Here is a 13,709-nt window from a genome sequence, read left to right on the forward strand (position 1 = left end):
AAAAAAAAAAAGAAGAAGAAGAACAATGTTTGTAAGGTCTCCCTGAAAGATGCTGGGAGTCCCATCTGCATTGGGAGGGAGAGGAATGTGAAGCAGTCAGCGTCTACAGAGCAGCGTGGGTGGTGGGTGGGCCGAGCTTTAGGGCTCAGTCATGGGAGAGGAGGACCTGGTCTGAAACAGTATGGGGACGGATTGGAGTTAGACTCCAAGAAAACCTCCAAAAGCCTCCAGACGGTGTGTGGAGGGACCTGATGGACCCCTCAGAGGGGAAGAGCGGGCATGGAGTCTCGTTGCCATCACTGATCTTTGTGGAAAGGCCCTGGAGACAGACACCACCGTAGCTCTACCCAGGCCGGGCACAGCCCCGGGCCGGTCACTGCCGCTTCAGCCTTACATCCTCGTCTGGGCCGCCCGGCTGAGCAGGGCCCCTGGAGCCAGTCCCAATCTGTTTCCTTCTATTCTTTGACAGGAAGCTCCTGGAGAGCCAGCCCCCACCCCCCACCCCGCCCCAGCACTCCCTCTCTCTTCTCCACTATGGACAGAGCCACCGTGGAGCGGCTGCCTGCCCGCCACAGACCCAGCTGACATGGGCACCGCCGGAGCCACGCAGCTGAGCTGGGCGATCCTTGGCTTCCTCCTACTCCAAGGTAAGAGGCACTGGCCACTCTGCTTCAGTTCCTCTCCCGCAGCTGGCAGCCCTGGGCGCCTGTCCATCCTTCACGGTGGACGAGGCACATGCTCTCCATCCAGGCCCGTGCCCAAGGGAAATTCCAGAGCCTTCTCGTGAAGGGAACCAGTTGAATTGGAGGTGGGGGTGCTCATTACTGAGCCAAGGTAAAGTGGAGATGTGGTTAAACCCTTTTGTGGGTAAATTTCCAGGGTGAACTGGGGCCCCCACAGAGGCTGGCCTCCTGAAATGTGGGAAGTGACTCTCTTGGTGTGAAACTGAGGCCGGAACGCTCCTTCCAGGATGTTCTCGCACAAAATTGTCTGTACCTTGGTCTTTACACGTGATCCTTATTCTTCTTTCATATGAGGAGTAACAACCTGGGAATTCCAAATGTTGGCTGGAAGCTCAAATCACAGCAAGAGGGACTCAGGTTAGATACAAAGAACTATTTACCAGAGAGGATGCACATGCCATCCTCGCCCGGTGGGGGGCTGGGTGAGAAGACATCCAGAGGAGATGACTGGAAACAACACCTTTGAGACTGGACTCTGCTAGCTGATGAGGGGTGAAGCAGCTCAGAAGGGGTCCTCTAATTCAGGAGCAGTTGCTGGGAACCATGAGAAATCCAGGAGATTCTGACTCACAGGGCAGCAACTTCCCTTTGGTCATCCCTTCCCCACCCCCACCTCACTCTCCAGCAGTCCTCTGTTGGAAGCTTATGAGCCTGCTCTCAGAGCAGCAGAAAAGAGTGCGAAGTGCTTGGACGAGGAAGGAGGATGACTCTCCCCTGGTGGGGGTTGGGAAGCCTGAGTTCCAGTACGCTGTCCCTGGAGAGGTCAGACTTTTCTGGAGAAGCCCATGGGCTGGGAGTAAAACTCTAATTGCTCACCCACACCCACACCCAGAGGACAGAGTCACACATTTGATCTGGGGCTGGGGGCCTAGACTCTTGTAGAAACCACAGAAGTGGCAGAGGAGGAGATTAAAAGTCGAGAATCGTGGGGGGGCACTGTCCCAGGCAAGTGTCAGGGCTCGAAATGCCCTGTGTAAACTCTACATAAGCCATGCTTGTCTCTTGAGTTTCCTCATCTCTCATCTCAAAATCTTAGCGCACTTACTATCCCCCTTGAGGAACCTTTGTGGGAGTATTCGGGCCCACAAGGAGACTGGACTTGGATACACAGAGACTTGGAGGATTGGAGAGAATGGTGCAAAAATAAAAATGTCTAGCATTTATTGAGCGTGGACTGTCTGTCAGGCACTGGGGTAAGCGCTTTATATAAATTTTCTTATCCTCACAACCACTTATGAGGTATGAAAGTCATTTGCGTTTTAAAGAAGAGAAAACTGAAGCCCAGGTCAGAAAGGAATTGGTAGAGTTCGGACTTGAACTCACACCTGTCAGACTGCAAAAGCTGGGATTTTTTTTTTTTTTTAAAGATTTTATGTATTTATTTGACAGAGATAGAGACAGCCAGCGAGAGAGGGAACACAAGCAGGGGGAGTGGGAGAGGAAGAAGCAGGCTCATAGCGGAGGAGGAGCCTGACGTGGGACTCGATCCCACAACGCCGGGATCACACCCTGAGCCGAAGGCAGACGCTTAACCGCTGTGCCACCCAGGCGCCCCAAAAGCTGGGATTTTTTAACTAGTAAATGATGCTGCTGAGGAAAATAGGGGATGGGGCTGGCGATGGGGGAGAAGGGAGAGGCTGGAAAGTCATGAAGCAGGTGGGGATTAGGGAGGAGAGACAGGAAAGTCAGAAATCTCTGTGGCTGGGGTTTTTGGGCTGTCTGCAAGCCCCGTGGTCAGAGGCAGCCTGGCCTGTAGAAACAGATACTCCCGAAGTCCCTCCTCTACTCACAGAGGAATCCACTGGTGACAGAAAGTTCTGGTAGGGGGACGGGACCAGAAGACAGAGAACAGGGTTCTGGAACTTGGAGCCTGTGACTTTGGAACTCCTTCCAAGACCCTGGTCTTGTTTCCACATCTGCGGGAAGGCAGTGCACTGTGACCACCCACTAAAAGCTAACGTGACAACCTGAGAGAGCTCAGAGGGGAACCTAGGACACGCTTGATCAGTGACTGATGGGTGTTTTCAGGCTGTGCCTTGAAAGGTGTTCTTCAGGGTCCTTTTCAGCTCGGCACAGTTCTCTCTAGCCTCGGGCACCACCGACAAGTGTTCGTCCCCCTCTGACACCCCACCCAAGCCGGGGGTGGGGCTACCAGAGACTAGTGACCTGGAAAAACACAGCCAGGGTCTGGGCAGGCTTGGGCTTGGAAACCATTAAATCCACACCATCCAAGTGATAGCCCCATGGAGGAAGGCAGCGGCTAAGGAAAATAAACAGACCGGCAGGCTGCCACAGGCTGGGAGGGCCCTGGCCCACAGCCGCCTCCGCTCACCCTGGCCCAGGCTTGGGACTTCCCGGTGGATGGGGGCCTGGGAGCCCGAGGGCCAGGCCAGAGGCTGTGGTCCCAGCGGTGGCAGAGGGACGGGAACCCAGCTGGGCGGCTCCACTTCCCCACGTTGTTTTCCTTTCACATTGTTCACAGGTTGCAAGAATGATTTCATTGTGGAAAATGAGCAAACACAACCTGACCTTTCAGGTCCCACACACACAGGGGACGCACATAGGGGCACACAAGCACACGTACACATCTGCCCAGAGGCCCACAGGCGTACACGTGTACATACAAAAAAGCCAATGAGGGCTTCTGACTGGGGCCTCCTGGTAACTGGCTCCTCCCTGGGTTTGGCCAACACGGCCGTTTCTGAAGTAGCCTCTGCCTATGAAAGTAAAACTGGCCACGTGTTCTCGAGCTTCCCTGGCCCCTTCATACACCTCAGAACTCACTTCCTGTGTGATTCTCCTTCCAGCTTCGGAAGGAGGCGGGGACCAGAGAGACAGCCCGGATACCAACCCCAGTCCCTAACCTCATTTTATTAGGTTAGGCTACCCTCAGCCTTCCCTGGGGGGCAGGACCAAGATGACAATATTCACAGGGAGAAATGGACGGCTCAGTGGTGGGGTAGCAAGAACCTGGAGTCCTAGGTCCTTATCTAGATGTCACAGGTCACTGGCCCTCTGTCCTTGGACAAATCACTAGTTGGAAATAACCTTCCCCTGACCTCCTATCAGGTTGGCATAAAACCCACATGGGATTAAAGAGACAGGAAAGGACTCTGGGACACTGAACCATGAGGTGGTGGTGACGGTGCTACTGAGTCACGGTTTCAGAGGAAGCTAGCCCTGTGAGCCAGAGCCACGTCCTCCAGCCCTCTGTCAAGTGTATCTGCCTGAAGGCTTGGAAAGCCTCGGTTCTTCTGTGGGCTCTGCGTTGGGCAAGAGACCCACCAAGCTAGTCAAAGTGTTCTGCTCTCTCTTGCAGGCCACCACTCCCAGCCCATGACAATGCAGACATCTCACGCTCAGGGTAAGACCAAACACACCGGGTCTACTCTGGCATTTAGCTTAGGAAGGGCAAGAGGAGCACAGACCTCAGGCAATTGCGGCTGGGGCCAGAGCTCTTAGGACATCGAAGGCTGAGCTCATCTCGGGACTATTTCAGCTTGACCCAGGCTAATGTGCCTCAAAAGAGGAGAGAGATGAATGGCAGAGGGGTGGGGGTGGGGGCGGGAAGGCAGGAAGAAAGACTAGAAAACTCCAGCTTCGGGAAAGAAGAGAGGGAGACGGAGCAACAGCCCCGGATGATTTGTTTCAGGAGCCTTCAGCAGTCAAAGTCTGACCGCAGAGCCACTTTCTTCCAACGTAGGTGAGTGAGTGTGGCTGCAGAGGGCCGGGGCAGGGTTCTCAGATGGACAAGGGAGTGGGGTGTCACCCAACCTGCCCCCTTCAACCTCCCCCTGCCTCTGTCCTCGCAGGAGACAGCCCTTCCTCAGAGTCCAGCAGTCCAAGCCCTCTGGCCGGCACTGGGACCCCAGGTACTCTGCTGCTCAGATCCAGATGTCCTCTGGGGAGGGCCCAGTGAGGAAGCAGACACAGTGTCTGCCTTACAGGAGAATACAGCCTAGTGGGGGAACAGGCAAATGAACAGGACCTCATGTTGCCAGCTACAAGGCAGGGGGAAAGGGCAGTGACGAGCATAAGCAGAAAGTGCTGCAAGGGCCCAGACAGACACAGATGTAGGCCGCTTCCGGCTTTGGGGCCCAGGAAGACATGCTAGAATGAGTGACCTCGGAAGCTGAGGCTCAAGAGGGAGTTAACCAGATGAGGACTGTGGGGTGGAGGATGGGAGGGTATATTCCAGGCAGATGGAACCGTATAGGTCAAGGCCCAAAGTTAAAAGAGAGGATGGCTCCTTCTGGAATTGAAAGCAGTAAAGAAAAGGAAGATTTGGAAAAAAGAGGGCCCCCTTGCACATGCCGGCTAAGGCCCTAAGCAGGCCCACGCATGCTTCCTAATCCACAGCAGCTCCAGAGAAGGCCTCACAGGTCCTCGCGGTGGCCAGTAAACCCGTGACACCGAGCACCAGCACTGTGGATGGTCACTCCCAGTCCCCGCTGGGCGTGACTCAGTCCCAGACACAGAAGTACACAGCAGGACTTGGTGAGTACCTGGGGCTGAGGGTCAGGAGCACTGGGTCAGGTCTGGTTGGGGTCCTTCTCCTCCTCTCCAGGAGGCCCAGGTTCTGCCCCACAAAGAGGCCTCTCAGGGCCAGGATCCACATCAGTGGCAGCCCGGTTTGGGGATGAGAGAAGTTTGGTGGGCAGTAGAGACACAGCCTTGGGCCTGGTCACAATGAAGGCAAAAGGAGCCTGGACTCAGAACTGACAAAGGCGTGGAGGGGAATGGGAGAGGTAGAACCCAAAATGATGGAAAGGGAGGCCAAAGGCATTCAGCCAGGGCTACATGTTCTTCGGGGCAGGCTGACCTTCCCGCGCCAGCATGGGGGAGAGCTGGGAGGGGTGGACACCTCCATCGCGGCCCTGCTGTTTCATGGCACAGGCCCAGCTGTCCCAGGCAGCAGTGGTACGTCCTGTCTGAGCTCTCAATGAAGAAGCACGCTGACCCCTTCTCTCATCCTACCTCTTGGCTCTGGGATTTTTTTATACTCACAGACTTATTTGGCAGTGCATGTACGAATAAGGAAACGGACAGCAATCAGACCTGCAGTACAATGAGTGGAAGAGGGGGCGCCTAGCTGGCTCAGTCACTGGAGCTGCGACTCTTGATCTCAGGGTTACAAGTTCAAACCCCATGTTGGGTGTAGAGATTACTTAAAAATAAAAGCTTAAAAAAAAGAGAGAGAGAGTTGAAGAGGGGAAGAGATGGGCGATCTTACGACTTTTTAAGAGGGCGAGAAACTTGTGCCCCTTAACTGGAGGCCTGACTTTTTAAACCAGTGCCTGGGGTAAACACCCCATGTGCTTTTTCCTCTCACTTCAACCCTTGGCAAAACACAGATGGCTCTACCTTGCCCAGTCTGGCTCCCTATCTCTGGAGCATCAATGGGCCCCAAGGAGATGGTGGGAAGAGAATAACAGGGGAGGCATCTTGAACTTTTTGGAGTCCCCTGGAGCTAGTAACATGAGCAACCAGGAATGCAGTTCACCTGATCCCACATTACCCAGTTCCAACCTCCATCCTCATGAGATCCGGTCTGAGTGGCAACGAGGAAGTCTTTTTTTGCAGGGCATGAGCGCCTTCTGCAGTTCTTTACCTGGGGAAGCAGCTAGCTCTCTCTGGCGGGCCATCCCCGTCCCGTCAGTGATGCACCCATCCCCATTCCATTTCAGATACGTCTCAAAATGTTACTCCCATATCAACCACCATGAGCCTGAGGACAGGAGAAGACTTGTCCATCCTGCCCAGCCCCACATCAGAGACGGTGCTCACTGTGGCTGCATTTGGTAAGAGACAGGAGAAGGTGGGGAGAGTGGCAGGAGAACCCATCCCTGAGCTGACTTGGACTCTGGGTCTGGAAACACAAGTTTAAATCCTTGGCGTGGCTGATGAAGAAGGCCCTGGTAGGAAGGAGCCTCTACTGGCCCTCCAGTTAGCTCTTCTGGGCTCTGCTGGGTTCTGTGTTCTTACGGGAGGGTGAGGCAGGGCTGTGGATCTCACGCTGGCCAGTGGCGGGAGGCTGAGAACGCATTCATTCAGCAGAGAAGGGGAATTCACTTTGCTCTCAGAGCCTATCTACACAGCCCTTAACTGGGAAGGGAATTTGGACTTCTGTTGCCCCCTTTGGACCCCTCCTTTGCCTCTCCTTTACCCTGTCCTTCTCCCTGTTCAGGTGTTATCAGCTTCATTGTCATCCTGGTGGTTGTGGTGATCGTCCTAGTCAGTGTGGTCAGTCTAAGGTTTAAATGTCGCAAGAACAAAGAGTCTGAAGGTACATGCCCTGCCACTCAGGGCCCCCCTTTGCCCATCTTTGCTAAGAGACCAAGAGCTACATTTTGGGACTGGAGTGTAGAAAAAGAATGGCACATAAGCACCACTGATGAGATGGGAGGGTGGTCCACTTAGGTGGGCTTTGAGGGACAGGTTGGTCTTCTGAGTTATAGCATGTGACCCCCCACCTGTGCCTTTGGATATTTTACAGATCCCCAGAAACCTGGCAGTTCGGGGCTGTCTGAAAGGTAAGACTGTCAGAGGTGTAAGGGAGGAATCCTCTATCTGACCTCTCAGTCCCCGACTCCAAGAGAAAACTGATACTTCCTGGGTGATTCAGTCATTTGGGCGTCCAACTCTTGGTTTCAGCTCAGGTCATGATCTCAAGGTCGTGAGATCAATCCCTGCGTCAGGCTCTGCATTCAGCGTGGAGTCGGCTTGAGATTCTCTCCTTCTCCCTCTGCCCCTCCCCCATTCTCTCTCTAACATAAATAGGTAAAATCTTAAAAAAAAAAAAAAAAAAGGACTGACACTTCCTGCCTTCCACACATACGCTTGCAGAAGCATGCGTGGAATCTTGACGGCCACCACTGAGGCCAGTGCTAGGGATGGGCAGGACAGGGGCGACCCTAAAACGAAACAATCAGGAGACAGGAGATGAACCGGAACTCTTCAGCCTGAGGGCTAAGCCTCTATAACTCCCTCACGAAAAGTGTAGGCATTCAGATTCTAATATATCCCTCTTTTACAAAAAGATTTTACTGATTCATTTTAGAGAAACAGAGGAGGGGAGAAGGGCAGAGGAAGAAGGAGAGAGAAACTTAAGCAGACTCCACACTGAGCACAGAGCCTGACACGGGGCTCGATCTCATGACCCTGACATCATGACCTGAGCCGAAACCAAGAGTCAGACACTTAACCAACTGAGCCACCCTGGTGCCCCTCTAATACATTCCTTTAAATAAGAAAATACTTATTTAAGGAACATCTTGTATGTGCCAGGCACTATGGTAGATAACATTATCTCAAATCCTTACGGCAATTCTCAAGGCAGATATACTGCATTCTGTACATTTGAAAAAATTGAGACTTGGAGAGGTTGTCACTTGGTCAAGATCACACACGTAGCAAGTAGTAAAACTAAAATTTAGATACAAGTTTTTCAGGCTTCCAAGCATACTCCCATTTCATTAGGGTCCATCACCAAATACAGGTTTATAGAAACAAAGATCAACGTTCCAACACTTGACCCCACAGTTCCCTGCCACCCCATTGCCCTCCTGCTCCTCCATTTTACAGCCCATGTTCCTTTTGTACCCCTAGCTGCTCTGCAGCCAATGGAGAGAAAGACAGCATCACCCTGATCTCCATGAAGAATATCAACACGAATAACAGCAAAGGATGCCCCACAGCAGAGAAGGTACATTGTTCCTGGTTCCTTCCTCCCTTCTCTCTCCTTCTCTCACCTTCAGGTTCTAGTTCCTTAACCAGAAACGAGATACTTTGAAAGACGCAGGCTCTGCTCTCCCCTTCCCTAGCCCACCGCTCCCGAGAAGCTCACCCTTTTTCATGATGTATTTATTTTGCAGGTTCTTTAGAAGCAATGTCGGGTCCCCATGGGTCCAAGGATGATGCAGCTGCCCTGTGACTGTAAAGAGGAAGGCGATGGGAGTGGTAGAGGCACGGACCACATATAAATTATTTTATTATTTCACACTCACTCCAAGATCTAAAGGACACTAGCATTCCTCCAGATCTAGGAGCAAGCTGCCAGTATGAGAGACTCTTTCCCATATGGGCAGCCACTCTAGAAACACAGCCTGCTCCTCCCACCTGTGCACAGTGGCAGGAAGGGGGAGTTTGGAGAGCAAGAGCAAGGGAAATGACAAAGTGGAGTGGCCCTTGCTACTTTGCATTAAAGTTATTTTCCAGCTGACAGTCTAGTTTCTTTTAAGGTCTGTGCTCTCGTGCGTGTTTGTTAACGGTGCTCTAGCAGCCGTGGGGCCCCCTTCCTGGGCAAGGCACGGATCCACGTTTCTGCCCCTGGAGGGAGCTCTCTGGGCAACCTGGGAGGCAGGCTGAACACTTTGTCAGGTCTGCCTCAGTTCCCCTGGATCATTAAGAAGGAATGGGGGCCTGAGGGGCTAATCACTTCAAAAGAGGAGAGAGAAAAGGGAGCTGTAAACAGTGACCAGTCTTCACCAGTAAAGACGCTTTGAACCTGGAGAGTGAGAACAGGAGAAGCACGACACATTCTGACTAGGGAAGCCCAGCAGGGAGAGCTGAGTAATATGAGGGCAAATGTCCTCTGCCCGCCCTGGGGTAGACATGCCTCGCTTTGGTCCTAGCTCTGGGAGTAACACTGGGGAGGTCTGGAACAGGGAGGTCTGTGACTTCATACGCCAACACCCGCCCCCTATACCCCATACAGCTATAACGTTTGTGTCCTAGAAAGAGAATAAAGGGTGACAAACACTCTAAAGCTTTTTAAAGGGAAGGAGGAAGAGCAGTTACTCATTTTCTTAGAAATCTCCACCATGACACTGGTTTGGAAATGAATCTTGGTTGGGGAAAATTCAGGGGAAGAGTCACTTGTGTATGTCTGCAGAGAGGGGTTAACTTTATAAATATCTGCTAGTTGGCGGTTCAGATTACAAGGAGCTTATCCATTCTGAACAATGTGCAACAATATGCTATTTGCTTCTGGATTTAGACTCTGCGAGGTGATATGAGAGAGAAAGCCTGGAACAAAAAACTTCACTCTGTTTCTTTGCAACTATTCAAGCGGACTGAAGAAACCTATTGGATTCTAAAGTCTTCTAGGACAAGGCTTGAAATCTAGTCACGTCTGTAGCTCCTATTTGGTACACGGTGCCCAGCACATCGAAGGTCATAAATACTGGCCCTCCAGGGCGGGAATGCCGTCACAGGCTGAGCTGTGCAGCAGACTTGTGGCCAGACTTGGGCAAATCACTGCCCAGATCCCAGCCTGTTTTCTTACTTTTAAGGCAAGGTGGCTGGACTACTTGGCCTTCACTATCTTTTCTGGTTCTTCTATTTTACAGTTCTATAAACTCTAGGTGTAAGAAAAAAATGAACACAATCTTTTGAGTAGAGATCACTCTGGGTGGAAGCCAGAGACAAGTCTTAGGTGAGTCTGGACAAGTCTTCTACATTCTCTAGACTTAAGGTTTCCCTGTGTCTCAAGGGAAGAATGATCCCCACCTGGCCCTTGGTAGCTACTGGGGAGGCAAAATGGAATACTAAATGTGGAGACACATGGGAAGAAAAAGTACTCGTTGGCAATTTCAGTAGACAATGGGGAGTATCACCACCCAGGTCCCACTTCAAGGTCAACGTGCTGTTTCCCCAGCTGTTAGGAGTGTTGGCTGCTAAAATTGGAAGAAAAAAAAAAAAGCATCAGCTGCTGAGGGCTCATAGCTGGTTGATAATGGGGGGGTGGGATAAACACCTGGACCTCTTGCTTCCATTTTCCCCTCTGTCCTATCCTGCTTCCCTTACTCCTCACAGCTCTTGTTCGCAGGAGCATTCACCAGTAAACCTTCAGCATGCAAATCTCAGAGTCTCAGAGTCTATTTCCAACCTATGAAAGCAATACTACAGCATTTTAAAAAATACTACAGCATTTTTTGGGGTGCCTGGGTGGCACAGCAGTTGAGCGTCTGCCTTCGGCTCAGGGCGTGATCCCAGTGTTATGGGATCAAGCCCCGCATCAGGCTCCTCTGCTGGGAGCCTGCTTCTTCCTCTCCCACTCCCCCTGCTTGTGTTCCCTCTCTCGCTGGCTGTCTCTATCTCTGTCAAATAAATAAATAAAATCTTTTTAAAAAAATAAAAATAAAAAAATAAAAATACTACAGCATTTTTAAAAGAATTTATTTATTTGAGAGAGAGAGCATGAGTTGGTGGGGAGGAAGGCAGAGAGAGAGGAAGAACAGGCTCTCCAATGAGCAAGGAGCCTGATGCGGGGCTCGATCCCAGGACTCTGGGATCATGACCTGAGCCGAAGTCAAATGCTTAACTGACTTAGCCACCCAGGCGCCTCCAAAATACTACAGCATTTTAAAAAATAACTCAGATATATTTATTTAAGCCACACTGCAGAAAGCACATGATTTCCTAACCAGTTCCAGCACACACAAAAACCCATCATTGGGATAGAACTCTCCAGGTGACATAACAATGCCTAAAAGCACTGGATTCTGTTGGAATCGTGCTTGCTATTCTGGCTGCCATGGGCACTTCATCCTGCTGCTTATCATACTGGACTAATTAGGTCAAGAGCATGAGGTTCACTCTAGGTAACTCAGTTGGTGTCTCCATTCTAAGGCCACAAACTTCCCCCTGACTCCGGACAATGTCCTGCAGATATGAGCCGTTAGTCATAAGGTATTTATATGTGAGGGAAAGGGCGTGAACTGGTATGAACATGAGATTGGATGGCTTTCACCCAGAAACCAACACTGTAGTTCTTCATTAGCCATGTTGGTGTTCCTGTTGCTAAATAGCTCTCCTTCGAGAAGGGGGCAAGGAGGAATTCACTTAATTCTCTAGCAAACTACATTAGAAGGAGTTCTGCTAGAAGATCCTGCTATTTATGCAAATACGAGAACCCACCTCTGATAGGAAATCCGAGTGCAGCCTTCTGCAGCCCCTGCAACTTGCCTGAGACAGTAGCTCTTCCTTGATGTCTAGACAACAGGATGGTGGCCATTTACAAGACAGCTTCCTCCCTATTCTAACACAGGACTACATGGCCCCAACACAGGAACAGGTGGTGGGGTGGGGTGGTTACTACAGAGTGTCCTTCTTTTGCTTCTTCCCCCATCTTATGGGAGGGCAACCAACAAACCAGCTCAGGCACACAGGCCCAGTTGGCCAGAAGGAACATTTACTCAGTATCTTTCTTCCAGGGATAGATGGGGCAGCATCTCAGTCATACAGGGCACAAGGCAAACCTCAGTATCACCAGCACAAATTCAGTACAGTTCAACAAATATTTCTCTTTCTTTAAAGATTTTATTCGTTTGACAGAGAGAAAGGTCACAAGTAGGCAAGGAGGCAGGCAGAGGGAGAAGGAGAAGCAGGCTCCCCGCTGAGCAGGGAGTCCAATGCGGGGCTTGATCCCAGAACCCTGAGATCATGACCCGAGCCGAAGGCAGACGCTTAACTGACTAAGCCACCCAGGCGCCCCTTAACAAGTATTGTAGAGAAAACTGATAGAAATCTGAGGCTGGCTCTCAGTAAAATGGTTTAGCAGATGAAGGACCACTGCAGGCCCCTTGGCCTAGTACATGCACATAATTTCCTAAAGCCAGACTAGTACTAATCAATTCTATTTGAATCCGTTGGAAAACATTGTGTGGCTCTGCTCAGCGGTCTCCCTCTGGATTTGTGGACGTCCTTTATCACCTCTTTGAACTTCTTTCTACTCCTTCTCCTTGAGAACCGCCTCAAAGATCCCAAGTTTTCTTCCCTTGTTTCTTTCCCAGTTGCTTCCTCACTCCTCCTGCTGGTTACTTTCCCCGGCACCTCCATCCTGAACCTTCTGAGCTCACAGCTTCCTCTTTTACCAAATAGACTGAATTTGATAGTGGGAATTATTTTGTTGAGCGGTTGGTGTGCTTAAGCCCAAACTGGCACAGAAGTGTTCTAAATGTTGAGGTTTGGAGTTCTAAGTTAGTCCTAGTGCTACATTCATAGAAACATTCATCTAGTAGTGTTAACTGAGGTGTAAATGAGCTAAAGGGTACATTTGCTGGCAACATCTGACAAGGTTGCCATGCTGAGCCATTTTTTACTGATGTAGGAGTAAATGAGTCTTCTAGAAAAAAAGTGGGGAGCGAGGTTTCAGAGGACGATGGAAAAGGTTGTTGAGGTACCAGACATTTCCAAAAGGCTGCAGCTTCCCAAATCTTGTTCAGCATTCTTGAGCCTGGACCTTACTCCTAAGTAGCCCCATAATTCACAGTACCTCTTCTCAATCCTATTACTCCCTGCAGTGCTCTAGCAACCCCCAGCCAGATACCTCTCACTTCATAGCACTCTGACATCTCTGAGTACTTCCAGACCTTAGCCGTGTGCCCTTAGACTCTAAGGCATACCCCCCTTCCCTTGTCCATATTTTAGAGCAGTCTGTCTAGTTTTCCAAAACCAAATAAACTTCCTTCTTATATTTAATCACCTAATGTATAACCCTGATCAGTTTCCTTGTCTGCAAAGCACGAGTGGCTTCTTTAGAACCCAGTCTTCTGTGAGCACACTGATGCTCATATATCCTAGGGCCACCACTGACTGCAGGGAAGGGACAGAACTGCATATGACTGGAGGATTTTACCCCACCAATTTATGTCTCCTGCTGATCATCTCCCAGTCCCACCCCAAATGCCTAAGTAGCTGCTGCTTGATATCATAGTTGGTATACTGATGTGGTCTTCCTGGGTAAGATCTCAATGAATTCCAAGTAATATTTTGTTTTGCAATGAATTGATCATTTTTTACTTTTGAAACCTGATCTTTGGCCATCCCAATTCACCCGCAGGCATGAATCAGTAAGGATGCTATGAGAATTGCTTTTATTCTTTGCTAGGCCCCATGCAGACCTGAGTGGGAAAACGCAGGAATATTTTACTTCTCTTTTACTAATTTCGTAGGGTCTTCAGA

General features: G+C 50.6%; 1 protein-coding gene across 4 annotated transcripts; it reads left to right on the plus strand.

The window, feature by feature from the left end:
* The first annotated feature begins 540 nt into the window (after nucleotides 1–540).
* On the plus strand, nucleotides 541–8,964 carry ECSCR (endothelial cell surface expressed chemotaxis and apoptosis regulator). 4 transcript variants are annotated; one of them, XM_008691531.2, is made up of 10 exons: nucleotides 541–647; nucleotides 4,063–4,107; nucleotides 4,396–4,446; nucleotides 4,556–4,615; nucleotides 5,103–5,240; nucleotides 6,431–6,544; nucleotides 6,931–7,029; nucleotides 7,240–7,276; nucleotides 8,352–8,448; nucleotides 8,618–8,964. In XM_008691531.2, the coding sequence occupies exons 1-10, from the start codon at nucleotides 587–589 to the stop codon at nucleotides 8,624–8,626; spliced, it is 711 nt and encodes a 236-aa protein (XP_008689753.1). In that variant the 5' UTR covers nucleotides 541–586; the 3' UTR covers nucleotides 8,627–8,964. The 4 variants fall into 4 exon arrangements, with proteins under 4 accessions (XP_008689753.1, XP_040478302.1, XP_040478303.1 ...); XM_040622368.1 differs by having other exon boundaries at nucleotides 4,399–4,446; XM_040622369.1 differs by lacking the exon at nucleotides 4,556–4,615.
* The last annotated feature ends 4,745 nt before the right edge of the window (nucleotides 8,965–13,709 follow it).

Source organism: Ursus maritimus, unplaced genomic scaffold (assembly GCF_017311325.1).
Source record: "Ursus maritimus isolate PB19 unplaced genomic scaffold, ASM1731132v1 scaffold_5, whole genome shotgun sequence".
NCBI lineage: Eukaryota > Metazoa > Chordata > Mammalia > Carnivora > Ursidae > Ursus > Ursus maritimus.